General features: G+C 37.1%; 1 protein-coding gene across 4 annotated transcripts in view; it reads left to right on the forward strand.

The window, feature by feature from the left end:
- Positions 1–15,723, forward strand: part of THSD7B (thrombospondin type 1 domain containing 7B) — a 1,195,438-nt gene that overhangs the window by 446,916 nt on the left and 732,799 nt on the right. For all 4 annotated transcript variants that reach the window (XM_082464904.1, XM_082464907.1, XM_082464905.1 and 1 more), the window contains one exon: positions 547–719. In XM_082464904.1, coding sequence (XP_082321030.1) covers positions 581–719 — 139 coding nt within the window. In that variant the 5' untranslated portion in view covers positions 547–580. The remainder of the gene's footprint in view (positions 1–546; positions 720–15,723) is intronic.

Genomic DNA, 15,723 nt, shown 5'->3' on the forward strand with positions numbered 1-15,723 from the left:
CATTTCAGCACCTAGTTCTCTTGGCCTGAAATGCCCTTCCTGGCACCTTCAAGCCCTTTTCCCCAGCTCCTCTCAAATATTACCTTGTGGAGATTTCCCTCTGTTTTTTTTTCTCACCACAGAAGAACTGATTGCCTTTTCCTCATTCTTTCTCTGTCACTTTCTTAATACCATTGTTAGAATGTTCATTGCCCTATTTGGACTTTGCTGTATGTACAGATCTTTCTCCAAAAATCGTGGGCTCCTCAAGGAGTTTGGCTGAGTAGAAGGAGGGAATGTACCAGGTATCTGCCAACCCTGCTCTTAAAAGCAAAAGTAAACTGACTGGGGGACTGTAGAATCCCTAGAATTGATAACACCTTTCATGGGTAAGGATTGAAAGCATGGGCTAATTCACATCTGACCTTAAAATGTTAATATTTTGTAAACTTTCTTTATGGTCATGGTACATTTGTAATGTCATTATGCTAAAGGTTCTAGCAGTCCAAGTGAGTTTTTGTAATTTCTTTACAGAAGAAACTTATGCGATGTTCTTTTTTCTTTTAGGAATAGGCAAGTCAAGAGGCTGAAAATCTGAAGAATGTTTCCAAAGGGTAATCTGGCTGTCACTCGCTGGGTATGGAGGAGAATGAGGAAGCTATTTCTATTACTTTCTTTCTTGCTGTCCCATGCAGCTCATTTGGAAGGCAAAAAGGATAATCAGTTCATCTGGAAACCAGGTAGGGATGTCCTGGCTCTTCCTTTGTCCCATTTTCATTAATGAGAAGACTCTTCTTTCCATCCTTGTACTTCTTATGTGTGGAGTAGTGGGAAATCTCCAGAGAGGGAAAAAATAGATTCTTCTTCTTTATAATACATTTGATTCTTATTCCTGCATAATTGTCACCTCCATCCATGATGCTTGTTATCCTTCTGAATTTTCATGTTGTTGTCAATTAAAGTTATGATTTCCATAGTTACATCTGCTTCTCCTTTGTCAAATATATCACCGCTGTGCAGCACATTTGTAGCGAAAATGGCTTCTGAATTTAGCTGATATCCTCAGCTAAAAATGCTTTGGACCAGTAATACATGTCTCTTTCTTTTAGGGTACAAACTAGTTAGCTATTTATTATTGAATGTTTTCTAGCATAGATTCTGTATATCTAAGTTTTGGAGCATGAAATATTATCCTAACAACTTTGCCCATTAGTTATAATTTTACAGTTGCCTTAATGTGTTCTGAGATCCTAAGCTACCTCGTACATAAGTATATGAATAAGTTGAGTTGAGGTTTGGAGACTTGTGTATAACTTATGTTCTTTTCTAGAGATTTCCTTAATGTGGCTTTGGAAAAGATCTGTTTAATTTTAAAGGCTAATACTTTATCAGCTTAAATTATGAACCTCAAATATCTTGGCTGTTTGTATCACTGATGTTTTTCTTTGCCCTAGACTTTAATTTTCTTAAAGTTTCACAATCAGATCATTTAAAATATGTATTACTGTTTCAAGAGTCCATTCTTGCAAATAGAGATAACTTATACACCTGATATCTTAGAACTGGAAAATGTGATGTTTTAGAAGATCTATGGTCCTCAGAGAGTTTTCACTTTAGTCTCATCATCCGTAAATTAAATAGACTGCAAACATATTATGTCACCATGGAAATATGTATAATAGTGATATTTGCAATATTTAAAAGGTTTTGCAAAAACGAAAGTGAATTATGCTGTAAAGTGTATTAAGTAAAACCCCAGCACCATTAGAGATACAGTCTGGAGGAAATTTAATTGCATTAAAGCCCCTATAAATTAATTTAATTGTGGGCTCTAATACTACATTAGTGATTTTCATTTTTTACCTCACTGTAGTTTTAGGAAGTTTGGAAATAGTTCTAAAAGTCAAGATTGCATTTATGTGAATGGGGCTATTTTATTTCAATCAGAAAAGAGTAAACATTTTGTCAGATCTAATTAAGCACATTTATGTGACTGTACTCCTGTCTAAAGTTCTCAGAAAAGTGCAATTAAGATGGAAAGTAGCAAATCTGAAACATGAATGGGATGCATTAAGAAAACGGGCTTCCGCAACGAAGAGTAGCCCCCGCTTGCTGCAACTAGAGAAAGCCCCTGTGCAGCAACAAAGACCCAACGTGGCCAAAAATACATTTTAAAAGTAAATAAATTTAAAAGAAAATGGGCTTATTTTGAAGGAAATTTTAGAAATAGGCCTGTTTTTCTAAAAGTAGGTCAATGGAACAAGCTGGTACAGACCCACTCTACAGTGGATGGACACTTTGATAGCTGTCACACTTAAGTTTCAGAAGTCAGGATGCTTCCCATCAGATATTTTGCACTGTTCAAAATGAATATCCATGTCATCACTCTCATTTTCTCTGGTATTTATTCTTTCCCTCATTAGTGTGCCATCAAAAAGGTAATAACATATATTTTTTCCCATATGGTTTCATTTCTCAATTATAAATTTATTACTTGTATGTGATCAGACATTTTAAAAGTTGAAAAAATTTCAGAGATATAAAATTAAAAGCCAAAGTCTAGGCCATGTGTTCCACTCTCCCTTTTCTTATATATCCTTCAGAAACATTCCTTGCACATGTAAGTACATCTCTATGCATAGTTGTGTATATAAATCACACAGAATGCACACACATAAGTTTTACTATAATTATTAGTTAGGGTTCTGCCAAAAAAAGAAATGGTGCATGCAAAGTAGTTCATTGAGAAGAGTCTAATAAAAGAACTATTTACAGAAGTAGGAAAGTATGAGCAAGGTTTAAGATCAGCTACAAGGAATTGTGGAGTGCCCCTGAGCAGGTATCAGTCTTTATAACACTGGGTCTGCAGGGGCAAAGGAAGGAAGTAGTTTCTGGAATCTGGAGAGAAAACTTTTTTATGGAGAGGGTGCTTGAGAGATGCTGTGGCCTTTAGAGGGATATAAACAAAGTGCAGAGAAAAGTTGGGAAGAGGCTCAAGGTGATGAATGGTCTTTGTCCTCACATCTCCTGCCAGGGATCTCATTGGCTGAATCCAACCAGAAGCCACAAGGCAAGGGAAGGGAACCCATCGATGCCTCCATACAGACCTGCCTCCTGGGCAGGAAGCCAACTGTGGAATGGTGGAGAATGTGGATCTGAAAATATCTAATTTTTACATACCTGTTTGTACATTCACACAAACACTCTTTCAAACAATCAGAATCATACTTGGCAGAATCATATTCTCCAGGTTGCTTTTATCATATAATGATATCTTGATGAATATTACACATTAGTGCACATGGGTCAGTTTCATCTTTTAATGGTTGCATAGTTTTCTTTTGTACTTTTGTTTAATAATTTATTTAAACAGTGCCCTATTGGTTTATCTTTTCTTTCCCTATTGCCTGGCATTTCAGTGGCTTTTAGTTTTTTGCTATTATAAATAGTACTGACATGAATGCAACATTATTTTAAAGGCAGTAAATCAATTTGAGGAGTCATATGCCCTAGAGCATTCTGGGTCATCACGTTCAAAGACAACCTCAACATCTTAGAATCTGTACCTACTTATGCATGATTTATTATTTCTCATTTGGATTAAAAAAAAAGCTCGATTGCAGTTGAAATTAACTGCATTTTTTTGTAGTATATTATCAAATCCAACAACTCAGGTCCAGTGTAATCTGGAATTTGAACAGATTTCCCTGGAGACCCAGATAAATATACCTTATTTTAGAAACCTGGAAACCATTCTCTGGATTTAGATTGTGGCGCCAATCACTTAAGCTCTTTGCTGGTATCTATTGTTTTTCCCCTGAGCCCATAGGTTAGATGTTACTCAACCTCATCCAAATTAGAAGCATTTCTAAGTGAGTCCTGGCTTTGGAAAAACAATGAATTGAAGAATAATAAGTGAGTGATATGTTATGTTGCTAAAGATTTCTCTACTGCCTGAGAGTCTGATGAGATGTAGGCTGTGGGGTCATTGATCTGGCAAGGCTGTTGAATGCCTGTCATCATTGTGATGAGATCTGTTGATCTATATTTAGTGTTGGGCAATTTGACATCCACGCCAAGAAAGAAGGATCATGTCAACAAGAGTATCAGATAAGGAGTGATGCTGCTTGTTGTTTTAAGTAAACACATAGCTATTCATGTCTGCATGCTTTGTAGAGGTGAACAGATCATGGCCTCTGAAGGCACAATAACTAGTGGTCTCTTAAAAAATTTCTCAGTATTGGTCCTAAGAGGTTCATTCATTCCTCTGATCCTTGTTGAGATCTTATTGTGTGCGAGGCACTATTACAAATACATGAGATAAGTTGAGAATAAAACTGACAAATCCTTGATCCTCATGAACAGGCTAATAAACACGATCAAGAAGTTAAATAGAGAGTATGTTGGATGGTGATGAGTGCTTAGGAGGAAAGATAAGGCAAGGAGGAAGGATATGCAGTGATAGGTGAGAGACTAAGAGTTTTTTTCTCATTGTAGTTTTTTAATTTATTTTTTTATTGAAGTATAGTTGATTTATAATGTATTAGTTTCACTGTACAGCAGACTGATTCAGTTATATATATATTCTTTTTCAGATTCTTTTCCCATATAGGTTATTACAAAATATTGAGTATAGTTCCCTGTGCTATACAGTAGGGCCTTGTTTATCTATTTTATATATAGTAGTGTGTGTATATTACTCCCAAATTCTTAATTTATCCCCCCGCCCACCTTTCCCCTTTGGTAACCATAAGTTTGTTTTCTATCTCGGGAAGTCTGTTTCTGTTTCGTAAATAAGTTCATTTGTATCATTTTTTAAGATTCCATACATAAGTGATATCTGAGAGACTGACATTTGCAGTGGGTGGGCTATGGGCTGCCTCACTGAGGAAGGGGATTTGAGTAAAGACCTGAAGGAAGTGAGGGAGCCAGCCATGGGGATATCAGGGAATATCCCAGATGGGGGGAACCACAAGAGCAAAAGGCCCTGAAGCAGGCGTGGCTGTGGCATGTTTGAGGACCAGAGAAGAGACCACCGTGCTGGAGCAGAGTGAACATGGGGGGCAGTGATAGGAGGTCAGGTCAGAAGGGTAATCAGGCCCAAATCAGGTATGTCTTCATAGGTTGGAATACAAGTTTGGCTTTTACTCTTGGGCGAGATAGAAAGACATGGGGGAGTTTTGAGAGAGTGGTGACATGATTTTTTTTTAAAAATAATATTTTAATAGGATTATCTTGGGTGGTCAGTTGAGCAAGTGGTCACAAGGAAACCAGCTGGGAGGCTACTATAGAAATAAGGACGAGTGATGATAATAGCTTGAACGAAGGTCATGGCAGAGAAGGTGGTGAGAAGGGGTTGGAGGTCGGATATATTTAAGGCCATGGTTTTCTACCAGGGGAGATTGTGCCCAGCAGGGGACATTTGGGAATGTCACAGCTGGTTGTCACAACTGGGTTGTGCTAGCTACATCTGTGAGTAGAAGCCAGGGATGCTGCTAAACACTCTAAAATGTAGAGGACAGCCCGCACAATAAAGAATTATCCTGCCCAAGTGTCAGTACTGCCCAGATTGAGAGACATTGTTGTAAGGTAAAACCATTATGATGTACTGGTGTGGGGAGAGGGAGGGAGAGAGATACAAGGGTGATACTGAGGATTTGCCCTGAGCAACCAGGAGAGTGGAGTTGCCATCATTTAACCTGGGCTACTGGGAAGGAGCTGGCGTGGAGGGAATATGAGTAACTTGGTATTGGACATGTTCAATTTTTAAGTCTTTTAGAAATTCACATGGAGATGTTGACCAGGAAGTTGGGTCTGAATTCAGGAGTCAGGTCTCTGCTACAGATATAAGTTTGGAAGTCCCTAGCAGTGAGGTAGAATTTAAATATATAGCCTTAGAAATGAAGAGGCGACCTTGAAATGTGTGATCCTGTGTATATAAAGGATAAGTTTCTAATTTACTTCCTTTGGGCCAAATGACATTAAAAAAAATTATGGTGGTAAAATACACATAACATAAACTTTACCATTTTAACCATTTTAAAGTATACAATTCAGTGACATTTAGTATATGCACAGTGTGTTGGAAACATTACCACTGTCTAGTTCCATAACATTTTCACAGTTCCAAATTACATTTTACAAGTATTTATAAAAAGACTGGAAAACAATTTGCTATGAATAATGAGGTCTGAAAGAAAAAAAATCCATATTTGTCTTTTCGTGAGAGGTTCTTTTAATAGCCTTAAGTCATCCTCAGAGGTCACTCCGTATACTAGAAAAAGTATACTTTGTATACTTTGTACGGAGGCCAACTCACATTCAAGTCCTAAGCATCTAGAAAGGAGAAAGTTATTTAACCTCTCTGAGCCCTATTTATCTATTGGAAATGAGGGCAATAAATAACTTAAGAGGACTGTTTTGAAAATCAAAGTGAAACAAATATATTGAAAAACTTAGTGTATTGTAGCTACTCATAAATGTTAGCTATTATTTTTATCATTATTATATAATTATTTGATGTTTGAAATATTCTTGCTTTTATGTTATGCAGTTTTTGCATACTTTTTTCCTTTATACTCACAAAAGAGGTGAGACCAATTTGACAGCTATATATACTTTATTAGTGAATGGTCATAGGTAATTTCGCTGACTTTTTAGCTCTAAAACTTTCTATATGACAGACTCTTGGAAAGTTTTAATTTCAGTAGATCCTTCCCAGTGAATAAAAAGGATGAGAATAATGACCTATGTTCTAAGAACTAAGTAGATAAGTTAAAATTAATCTTTTTGGAAGAAAAAAACGAGACTATGAAAATGATGTTGGGTAAGAAAAAAGGATCTTACTTAGGTTAATATTTAATTATAGCTTAAATAATAACGTTTTCAGAGTTGAAAGAACTTTAAGGAAAAATGATATTTTATATATATATATTTATATGTATATTTAAGTTTAGGAATCTTAGAGACAATACAGTGTTCTTAGGATAAAGCTAATTTTTTGAATATGTGCTAGAAGTTAGTGAAATATTTCTTCTGAGAATTTTATTAAATTGGAATCATTTAAATTACATCTATGGCTATTAATTTATCTTAGAGCTATGTGTATAATAAATTCTCAATGGTGTTATTTCTGTGATATCAAAAAGCATAGAAATATATGGCATGGGATTCACTGCTAAAACTTCTAATCATTTTTCCTTGGAGGCCACAAGTACTAATTTGGTAATGTTCCCAATAAGCCAGAAAAAGTCTATATTACCTAAATAATTTGAAATAAATTACTCTGATTTTTTTCTAAATATTACTATAATGGAGGCTGCCTGAGGAGAGAGAGATGTTGTTGATTTTATTCACTGATATATTCCCAGTACCCAGAACATAAATAAATGTTGCATAAAATATCCCCAGCACATTAAGTACTTGTAGAATGAGGGGCACTGTCTTGTGTGTGTGTGTGTGTATTTAGGGGAGTTGAGAAGTGAAGAGTTGAAGAAATAGAACATATGATACATGTTATTCTAGAACGTGAAATATTGGGTTGGCCAAAAAGTTCGTTCGGATTTCCCCATAAGATGGTATGGAAAAATCCGAATGAACTTTTTGGCAAACCCAATATAAATTGAAGAGAGGATATGAAATGATGAAAACCAAAGTCAGCCTTATAAATCAGTAAATATGAAAATTAATGATCTGTATTTTCTTGTTCCTTGGTTCCAGTACCATTTCTGATCATCTCTGGAAAAGATGTTGAACACAGTTTGTATGAAAAGAAATAGGTACACATAGTAAGAAATTTAACTATTACTGCAATTCTCATGACGAGATATTACAGTTGCATGTTGTCTTCCATTTAATTTCCTCAGAGGCAGCCAGTTTCAACTCTTTTTACTGTTTATCCTGATGTTTACCTCCATATTTCTAAGTAATATACTCATTATTGATGTTTCTTGATTTGTGTTGAATATTTCTTATTGATTTTCTCCTATGTCAGCTGAAGATTTATCTCTCATCTACCTACCCCTTTCCCTCCTTATTGCCTCCCTTGAAAGTAGTTATATCAAAATACCTAGATCAATGAACAGTGATTGTATTATTATTTCTACATAGATTCTGTTCTCTGCTGAGTCAAGCAGTGTACCATACTTCTGCCTCCTTTTTTTTCAGCTTTTTGTTTTATACAGAAATTAAAAATTGCCTCATCTTTTCTTTTGCCTTCTTCGAGTCTACTACTACTTTCCCCCTGATGCTCCAGCTGACATACCCCTATTAATTTTTTTTTTTTTTAGCGATGTGGAGCATCTTTTTTTTTTTTTAATATTCATTTATTTAATTTTATTTTTGGCTGCATTGGGTCTTAGTTGCAGCACATGGGACCTTGGCTGTGGCATGCGGGATATTTAGATGCAAGGTGCCGGCTCTTTGTTGTGGTGCATGGGCTTCTCTCTAGTTGTGGCGGCATGGGCTCCAGAGCACGTGGGCTCTGTAGTTGCAGCTCACATGCTTAGTTGCCCTGTGGCATGTGGGATCTTTGTTCCCCGACCAGGGATTGAACTCGTGTCCCCTGCATTGGAAGGCAGATTCTAAACCAATGGACCACCAGGGAAGTCCCCCATATTAATTTTTTGAAACATTTAAGCACTGTTCAAAACACTCTATTATGTTTTTTTGGGGGAGATCTTTCCACAGCCCTCTGCCCTCCTGATTCAGTGTGGACTGCTGCACAGTTTCTCATCTTGAACCCCTTGTTCCCAGTTTTGTGTTTCTCTTCCTTGCCTTTGTTGCTCTATTTTCTAGAATTGCTAAAATAGGATACATTGGAAGTCATTTTTCATGTCTGAAAGGGTCTCTGCTTATCATGTACTTGACTGATAGCTTGGGTGTGGAGTTCAAGGTTAAAAAGCACTTTTCCCCTCAGAATTTTGAAGGCTCTGCTCTACGTATTCCAGCCTCCAGGATTGTTGCTAAGAAGTTTTTGTCATTCTGATCTCATCTCTGTATGTTACCTGTTTGTTTCTTTTCCTCTTTCTGAATCTTCTTTTTATCCATGAAGTTCTGAAATTTCATAATTATGTACTTTGGGGTGAGTCCTTTCTCCTTTATTTTACTGGCCATTAGGAGAATATTTTACCAATATGCTCATACTCTGCAGTTCTGAGATTTATTTTTTATATGATTTTCTACCTCTGTTGTCTCTCTTCCTTCTGAAACTCCTTAGACAGATGTTTTACCTCTCTAATTGATCTTCAAATTTTAGATATTTCCACTGTTTTTTCTTCGGTTTGCATTTTTATTCTAATTTCTAAAATATTTATTATATTTCATCTTTCAACCCTTCCATTGAGTATTTTTTATTTCAGCCAGCACATTTTAAATTTCTAAGATATCTTATTCTATAATTTTTAATTTTTTTAATTTTTAATTTTTTTTCACATCTTTATTGGAGTATAAATGCTTTACAATGTTGTGTTAGTTTCTGCTGTATAACAAAGTGAATCAGCTACATGTATACATATATCCCCGTGTCCCCTCCCTCTTGGGCTTCCCTCCCACCCTCCCTATCCCATTCCTCTAGGATGTCGCAAAGCATAGAGTTGATCTCCTTGTGCTATGCAGCAGTTTCCCACTAGCCATCCATTTTACATTTGGTGGTGTATATATGTCAATGCTACTCTCTCACTTCATCCCAGCTTTCCCTTTCCCCCATGCCCTCAAGTCCGTTCTCTACATCTGCATCTTTATTCCTGCCCTGCCACTAGGTTCATCAGTACCTCTTTTTTACATTCCATATATATGCATTAGAAATGGTATTTGTTTTTCTCTTTCTAACTTACTTCACTCTGTATGGCACATTCTCGGTCCATCCACCTCACTACAAATAACTCAGTTTCATCCCTTTTTATGGCTGAGTAATATTCCATTGTATATATGTGCCACATCTTCTTTATTCATTCATCTGTTGCTGGACATTTAGGCTGCTTCCAGGTCCTGGCTTTTGTAAACAGTGCTGCAGTGAACATTGGGGTACATGTATTTTTGAATTATGGTTTTCTCAGGGTATATGCCCAGTAGTGGGATTGCTGGGTCATATGGTAGTTTTTTAAGGAAGCTCCATACTGTTCTCCATAGTAGCTGTGTCAATTTACATTCCCACCAACAATGCAGACGGGTTCCCTTTTCTCCACACCCTCTCCAGCGTTTATTGTTTGTAGATTTTTTTGATGATGGCCATTCTGACTGGTGTGAGGTGATGCCTCATTGTGGTTTTGATTTGTATTTCTCTAATGTTTAGTGATGTTGAGCATCTTTTCATGTATTTGTTGGCCATCTGTATGCCTGCTTTGGAGAAATGTCTATTTAGGTCTTCTGCCCATTTTTCCTTGTTTTTGTGATATTGAGCTGCATGATCTGCTTGTATATTTTGGAGATTAATCATTTTGTCCATTGATTCATTTGCAAATATTTTCTCCCATTCTGAGGATTGTCTTTTCGTCTTGTTTATGGTTTCCTTTGCTGTGCAAAAGCTTTTAAGTTTCATTAGGTCCCATTTGTTTACTTTTGTTTTTATTTCCCTTACTCTAGGAGGTGGGTCAAAAAGGATCTTGCTGTGATTTATGTCATAGAGTGGTCTGCCTATGTTTTCCTCTAAGAGTTTTATAGTGTGGGTCTTACATTTAGGTCTCTAATCCATTTTGAGTTTATTTTTGTGTATGGTGTTAGGGAGTGTTCTAATTTCATTCTTTTACATGTATCTATCCATTTTTCCAGCATCGCTTACTGAAGAGGCTGTCTTTTCTCTGTTGTATATTCTTGCCTCCTTTGTCAAAGATAAGATGACCATATGTGTGTGGGTTTATCTCTGGGCTTTCTATTCTGTTGCATTGATCTATATTTCTGTTTTTCTGCCAGTACCATATTGTTTTGATTACTGTAGCTTTGTAGTATAGTCTGAAGTCAGGGAGCCTGATTCCTCCAGCTCCGTTTTTCTTTCTTAAGATTGCTTTGGCTATTCGGGGTCTTTTGTGTTTCCATACAAATTGGAAAATTTCTTGTTCTAGTTCTGTGAAAAATGCCATTGGTAATTTGATAGGGATTGCACTGAACCTGTAGATTGCTTTGGGTAGTATAGTCATTTTCACAATATTGATTCTTCCAATCCAGGAGCATGGTATATCTCTCTGTTTATATTATTTTTGATTTCTTTCATCAGTGTTTTATAGTTTTCTGAGTACAGATATTTTGCTTCCTTAGGTAGGTTTATTCCTAGGTATTTATTCTTTTTGTTGTGATGGTAAATGGGATTGTTTCCTTGATTTCTCTTTTTGATCTTTCGTTGTTAGTGTATTGGAATGTAAGAGATTTCTGTGCATTAATTTTGTATCCTGCAACCTTACCAAATTCATTGATTAGTTCTGGTAGTTTTCTGGTGGCATCTTTAGGATTCTCTGTGTATAGTATCATGTCATCAACAAACAGTGACAGTTTTACTTCTTTTCCAGTTTGGATTCCGTTCATTTCTTTTTCTTCTCTGATTGCTGTGGTTAGGACTTCCAATACTGTGCTGAATAATAGTGGCAAGAGCGAACATCCTTGTCTTATTCCTGATATTAGAGGAAATGCTTTCAGGTTTTCACCATTGAGAATGAGGTTTGCCTTGGGTTTGTTGTATATGGCTTTTATTATGTTGAGGTAGATTTCCTCTGTGCCCACTTTCTGGAGAGTTTTTATCATAAACTGATGTTGAATTTTGTCAAAAGCTTTTTCTGCATCTATTGAGATGATCATATGGTTTTTATTCTTCAATTTGTTAATATGGTGTATCACATTGATTGATTTGTGTATATTGAAGAATCCTTGCATCCCTGGGATAAATCCCACTTGATCATGGTGTATGATCCTTTTAATGTGTTGTTGGATTCTGTTTGCTAGTAGTTTGTTAAGTATTTTTCTGCCTATGTTCATCAGTGATATTGGTCTATAATTTTCTTTTTTTGTGATATCTTTGTCTGGTTTTGGTATCAGGGTGGCATTGGCCTCGTAGAATGAGTTTGGGAGTGTTCCTCCCTCTGCAGTTTTTTGGAAGAGTTTGAGATGGATAGGTGTTAACTCTTCTCTAAATGTTTGATAAAATTTGCCTGTGAAGCCATCTGGTCCTGGACTTTTGTTTGTTGGAAGATTTTTAATTACAGTTTCAATTTTATTCCTGTGATTGTTCTGTTTATATTTTCTAAATCTTCCTGGTTCAATCTTGGAAGGTTGTACTTTTCGAAGAATTTGTCCATTTCTTCTAGATTGTCCATATTATTGGTATAGAGTTGCTTGTAGTAGTCTCTTATGATCTTTTGTATTTCTGCAGTGTCAGTTGTAATCTCTCCTTTTTCACTTCTAATTTTATTGATTTGAGTCCTCTCCCTTTTTTCTTGATGAATCCTGCTAAAGGTTTATCAATTTTGTTTATCTTTTCAAAGAACCAACTTTCACTTTTATTGATCTTTGCTCTTGTTTTCTTCATTTCTATTTCATTTATCTCTGCTCTGATCTTTATGATTTCTTTCCTTCTACTAACTTTGGGTTTTCTTTGTTCTTCTTTTTCTAGTTGCTTTAGGTGTAAGGTTAGATTGTTTATTTGAAATTTTTCTTGTTTCTTGAGGTGAGCTTGAATTGCTATGAACTTCCCTCTTAGAAGTGCTTTTGCTGTGTCCCATAGGTTTTGGATCGTCATGTTTTCATTGTCATTTGTTTCTAGGTATTTTTTTAATTTTTTTGATTTCTTCAGTGATCTCTTGGTTGTTTAGCAGCACACTGTTTAGCCTCCATCTATTTGTGTTGTTTACTGTTTTTATTTCCTGTAATTGTTATTTAATCTCATAGCGTTGTGGTCGGAAAAGATACTTGATAAGAATTCAGTTTTCTTAAACTTTCCAAGGCTTGATTTGTGACCCAAGATGTGATCTATTCTGGAGAACGTTCCGTGTGCACTTGAGGAGAAGGTGTATTCTTCTGCTTTCAAGTGGAATGTCCTAAAAATATCAATTAAGTCTATCTGGTCTATTGTGTCATTTAAAGCTTGTGTTTCCTTATTTATTTTCTGTCTGCATGATCTGTCTATTGGTGTAAGTGGGGTGTTAAAGTCCCCTAGTATTATTGTGTTACTGTCAATTTCCCCTTTTATGGCTGTTAGCATTTGCCTTATGTATTGAGGTGCTCCTATGTTGGGTGCATAAATGTTTATAATTGTTATGTTTTCTTCTTGGATTGATCCCTTGATCATTATGTAATGTCCTTCTTTATCTCTTGTAACATTCTTTACTTTAAAGTCTATTTTAAATGATATGAGTATTGCTACTCCAGCTTTCTTGTGATTTCTATCTGCATGGAGTATCTTTTTCCATCCCCCTCACTTTCAGTCTGTATGTGTCCCTATGTCTGAAGTAGGTTTCTTGTAGACAGCATATATAAGGGTCTTGTGTTTGTATCCATTCAGCCAGTCTGTGTCTTTTGGTTGGAGCATTTAATCCATTTACATTCAAGGTGATTATCGATATGTATGTTCCTATTACCATTTTCTTAATTGATTTGGGTTTGTTTTTGTGGGTCTTTTTCATCTCTTGTGTTTCCCGCTTAGAGAAGTTCCTTTACCATATGTTGTAAAGCTGGTTGTGTGCTGCTGAATTCTCATAGCTTTTGCTTGTCTGTAAAGCTTTTGATTGCTCCTCGAATCTGAATGAAATCCTTGCTGGGTAGAATAATCTTGCTTGTAGGTTTTCCCTTTCAGCACTTTAAATATGTCCTGCCACTTCCTTCTGGCTTGCAGAGTTTCTGCTGAAAGATCAGCTGTTAAACTTATGGGGATTCCCTTGTATGTTATTTGTTGCTTTCCCCTTGCTGCTTTTAATATTTTTTCTTTGTATTTAATTTTTGATAGTTTGATTAATATGTGTCTCAGCGTGTTTCTCTTTGGGTTTATCCTTTATGGGACTCTCTGCGCTTCCTGGACTTGATTGACTATTTCCGTTCCCATATTAGGGAAGTTTTAAGCTATAATGTCTTCAAATATTTTCTCAGACCCTTTCTTTTTCTCTTCTTCTTCTGGGACCCCTGTAATTCTAATGTTGGTGCATTTAATATTGTCCCAGAGGTCTCCGACTCTGTCCTCAATTCTTTTCATTCTTTTTTCTTTATTCTGCTCCCTGGCAGTTATTTCCACTATTTTTTCTTCCAGCTCACTTATCCATGTTTCTGCCTCAGTTATTCTGCTATTGATTCCTTCTAGAGTGTTTTTAGTTTCAGTTCTTGTGTTGTTCATCACTGTGTGTTTGCTCTTTGGTTCTTCACGATCATTGTTAAATTTTTCTTGTATTCTCTCCATTGTGTTTCTGAGATTTTGGATTATCTTTACTATCATTACTCTGAATCTTTTTCAGGTAGGTTGCCTATTTCATCTTCATTTATTTGGTCTTGTAGGTTTTTACCTTGCTCCTTTTTCTGTAACATATTTTTTTGTCATTTCATTTTTTTTTTTTTTCTTGAAGTGGGGGGCTATATTCCTGTCTTACTGGTTGTTTGGCCTGAGGCGTCCAGCTCTGGAGTTTGGAGGCAGTTGGGTATAGCTGGGTCTTGGCGCCGAGATGAGCACCTCTGGGATGCCTCACTCTGATTAATATTCCCTGGGGTCTGACGTTCTCTCTTAGTCCAGCAGTTTTTTCTCAGTGCTCCCACCACTGGAGCTTGGGCTCAACCTCCAGCTGGGAACTGAGATCCTGCAAGCTGTGTGGCATGGCAGAAAAAAAAAAAAGAAAACAAAGGAGCAGTACAATTACAAAGAATAAAAAATAAAATAAAATTAGAAAGATAAAAAATACATTAGGAAAAATAAAAATGTAGTTGACAAAACTGCAACAATGTAAAACAAAACCACAAGTGAAAAAAGAAAATAAAAGGGAGGGGGGAACAAGCCAAAAGGAGCAGAACAATAACAAAGTAGAAAGAAGAAAATAAAATCAGAAAAATAAAAGATTTATTAGAAAAAATAAAAATATAAATGAATCAACAACAACAAGGTAAGACAGAACCCCATCCTAAAAGAAGAATAAAGAAAAAAAAAAGAAAGCCTTGGCTATGGGGTGTGGAGTTTCGTTGGGGGTGGAACTTAGGCAGGGGCGAGCTTTAGGGTGGGATGGTGCCTAGGCCTGGGGGGTTGACATTTGAGCATGGGGTGGGGCCTAAGCACAACCAGAAAAGACCTTGAGGGTGGGGCCTAGGCGGGGCCACGTTTAAGCTGGGGCAGGGCCTCTGCTTAGGACCTGTGCAGAAGGGGAAAAGCATCATGTCCAAAGAGGAGCCTCTGGAGTGTGGAGTTCGGGAGTTTGGTGGTAGGGCCTTGGATGAGGGTGTGTGGGTGGGGTTTAGGCCCAGCGCAGTTGGAGGGGGTCTCAGAGGGGGTCTCCGAGTGTAGAGGTGGGGCCCTGGGTAGGGTTGTAGGGGTGGGGCTTGGGCTCTGCATGGCAGGAAGGAGGCTCTGAGGGCAGAGGATTAGGCCCAGGAGCCCAACAGCCTCCCCAGTGCCTAAGTGGACAGGGAAAGCACTGGCTGCGTTCCCTTCTGTTCCTCCACTCCCACCCAACCCCTGTCTCCCCCAGGGTCTCCCCCGTTGCCGCTGGACCCCTAACAGTGGGTGGGTCCCACTGGATGTAGGAACTGCTCCCCTCCCCCAGCTGCCCCTCAGGCTTGACAGTTCTGTAGGTC

The sequence above is a fragment of the Balaenoptera physalus genome, assembly GCF_965194825.1.
Source record: "Balaenoptera physalus genome assembly, chromosome: 6".
Taxonomy (NCBI): Eukaryota; Metazoa; Chordata; class Mammalia; order Artiodactyla; family Balaenopteridae; genus Balaenoptera; species Balaenoptera physalus.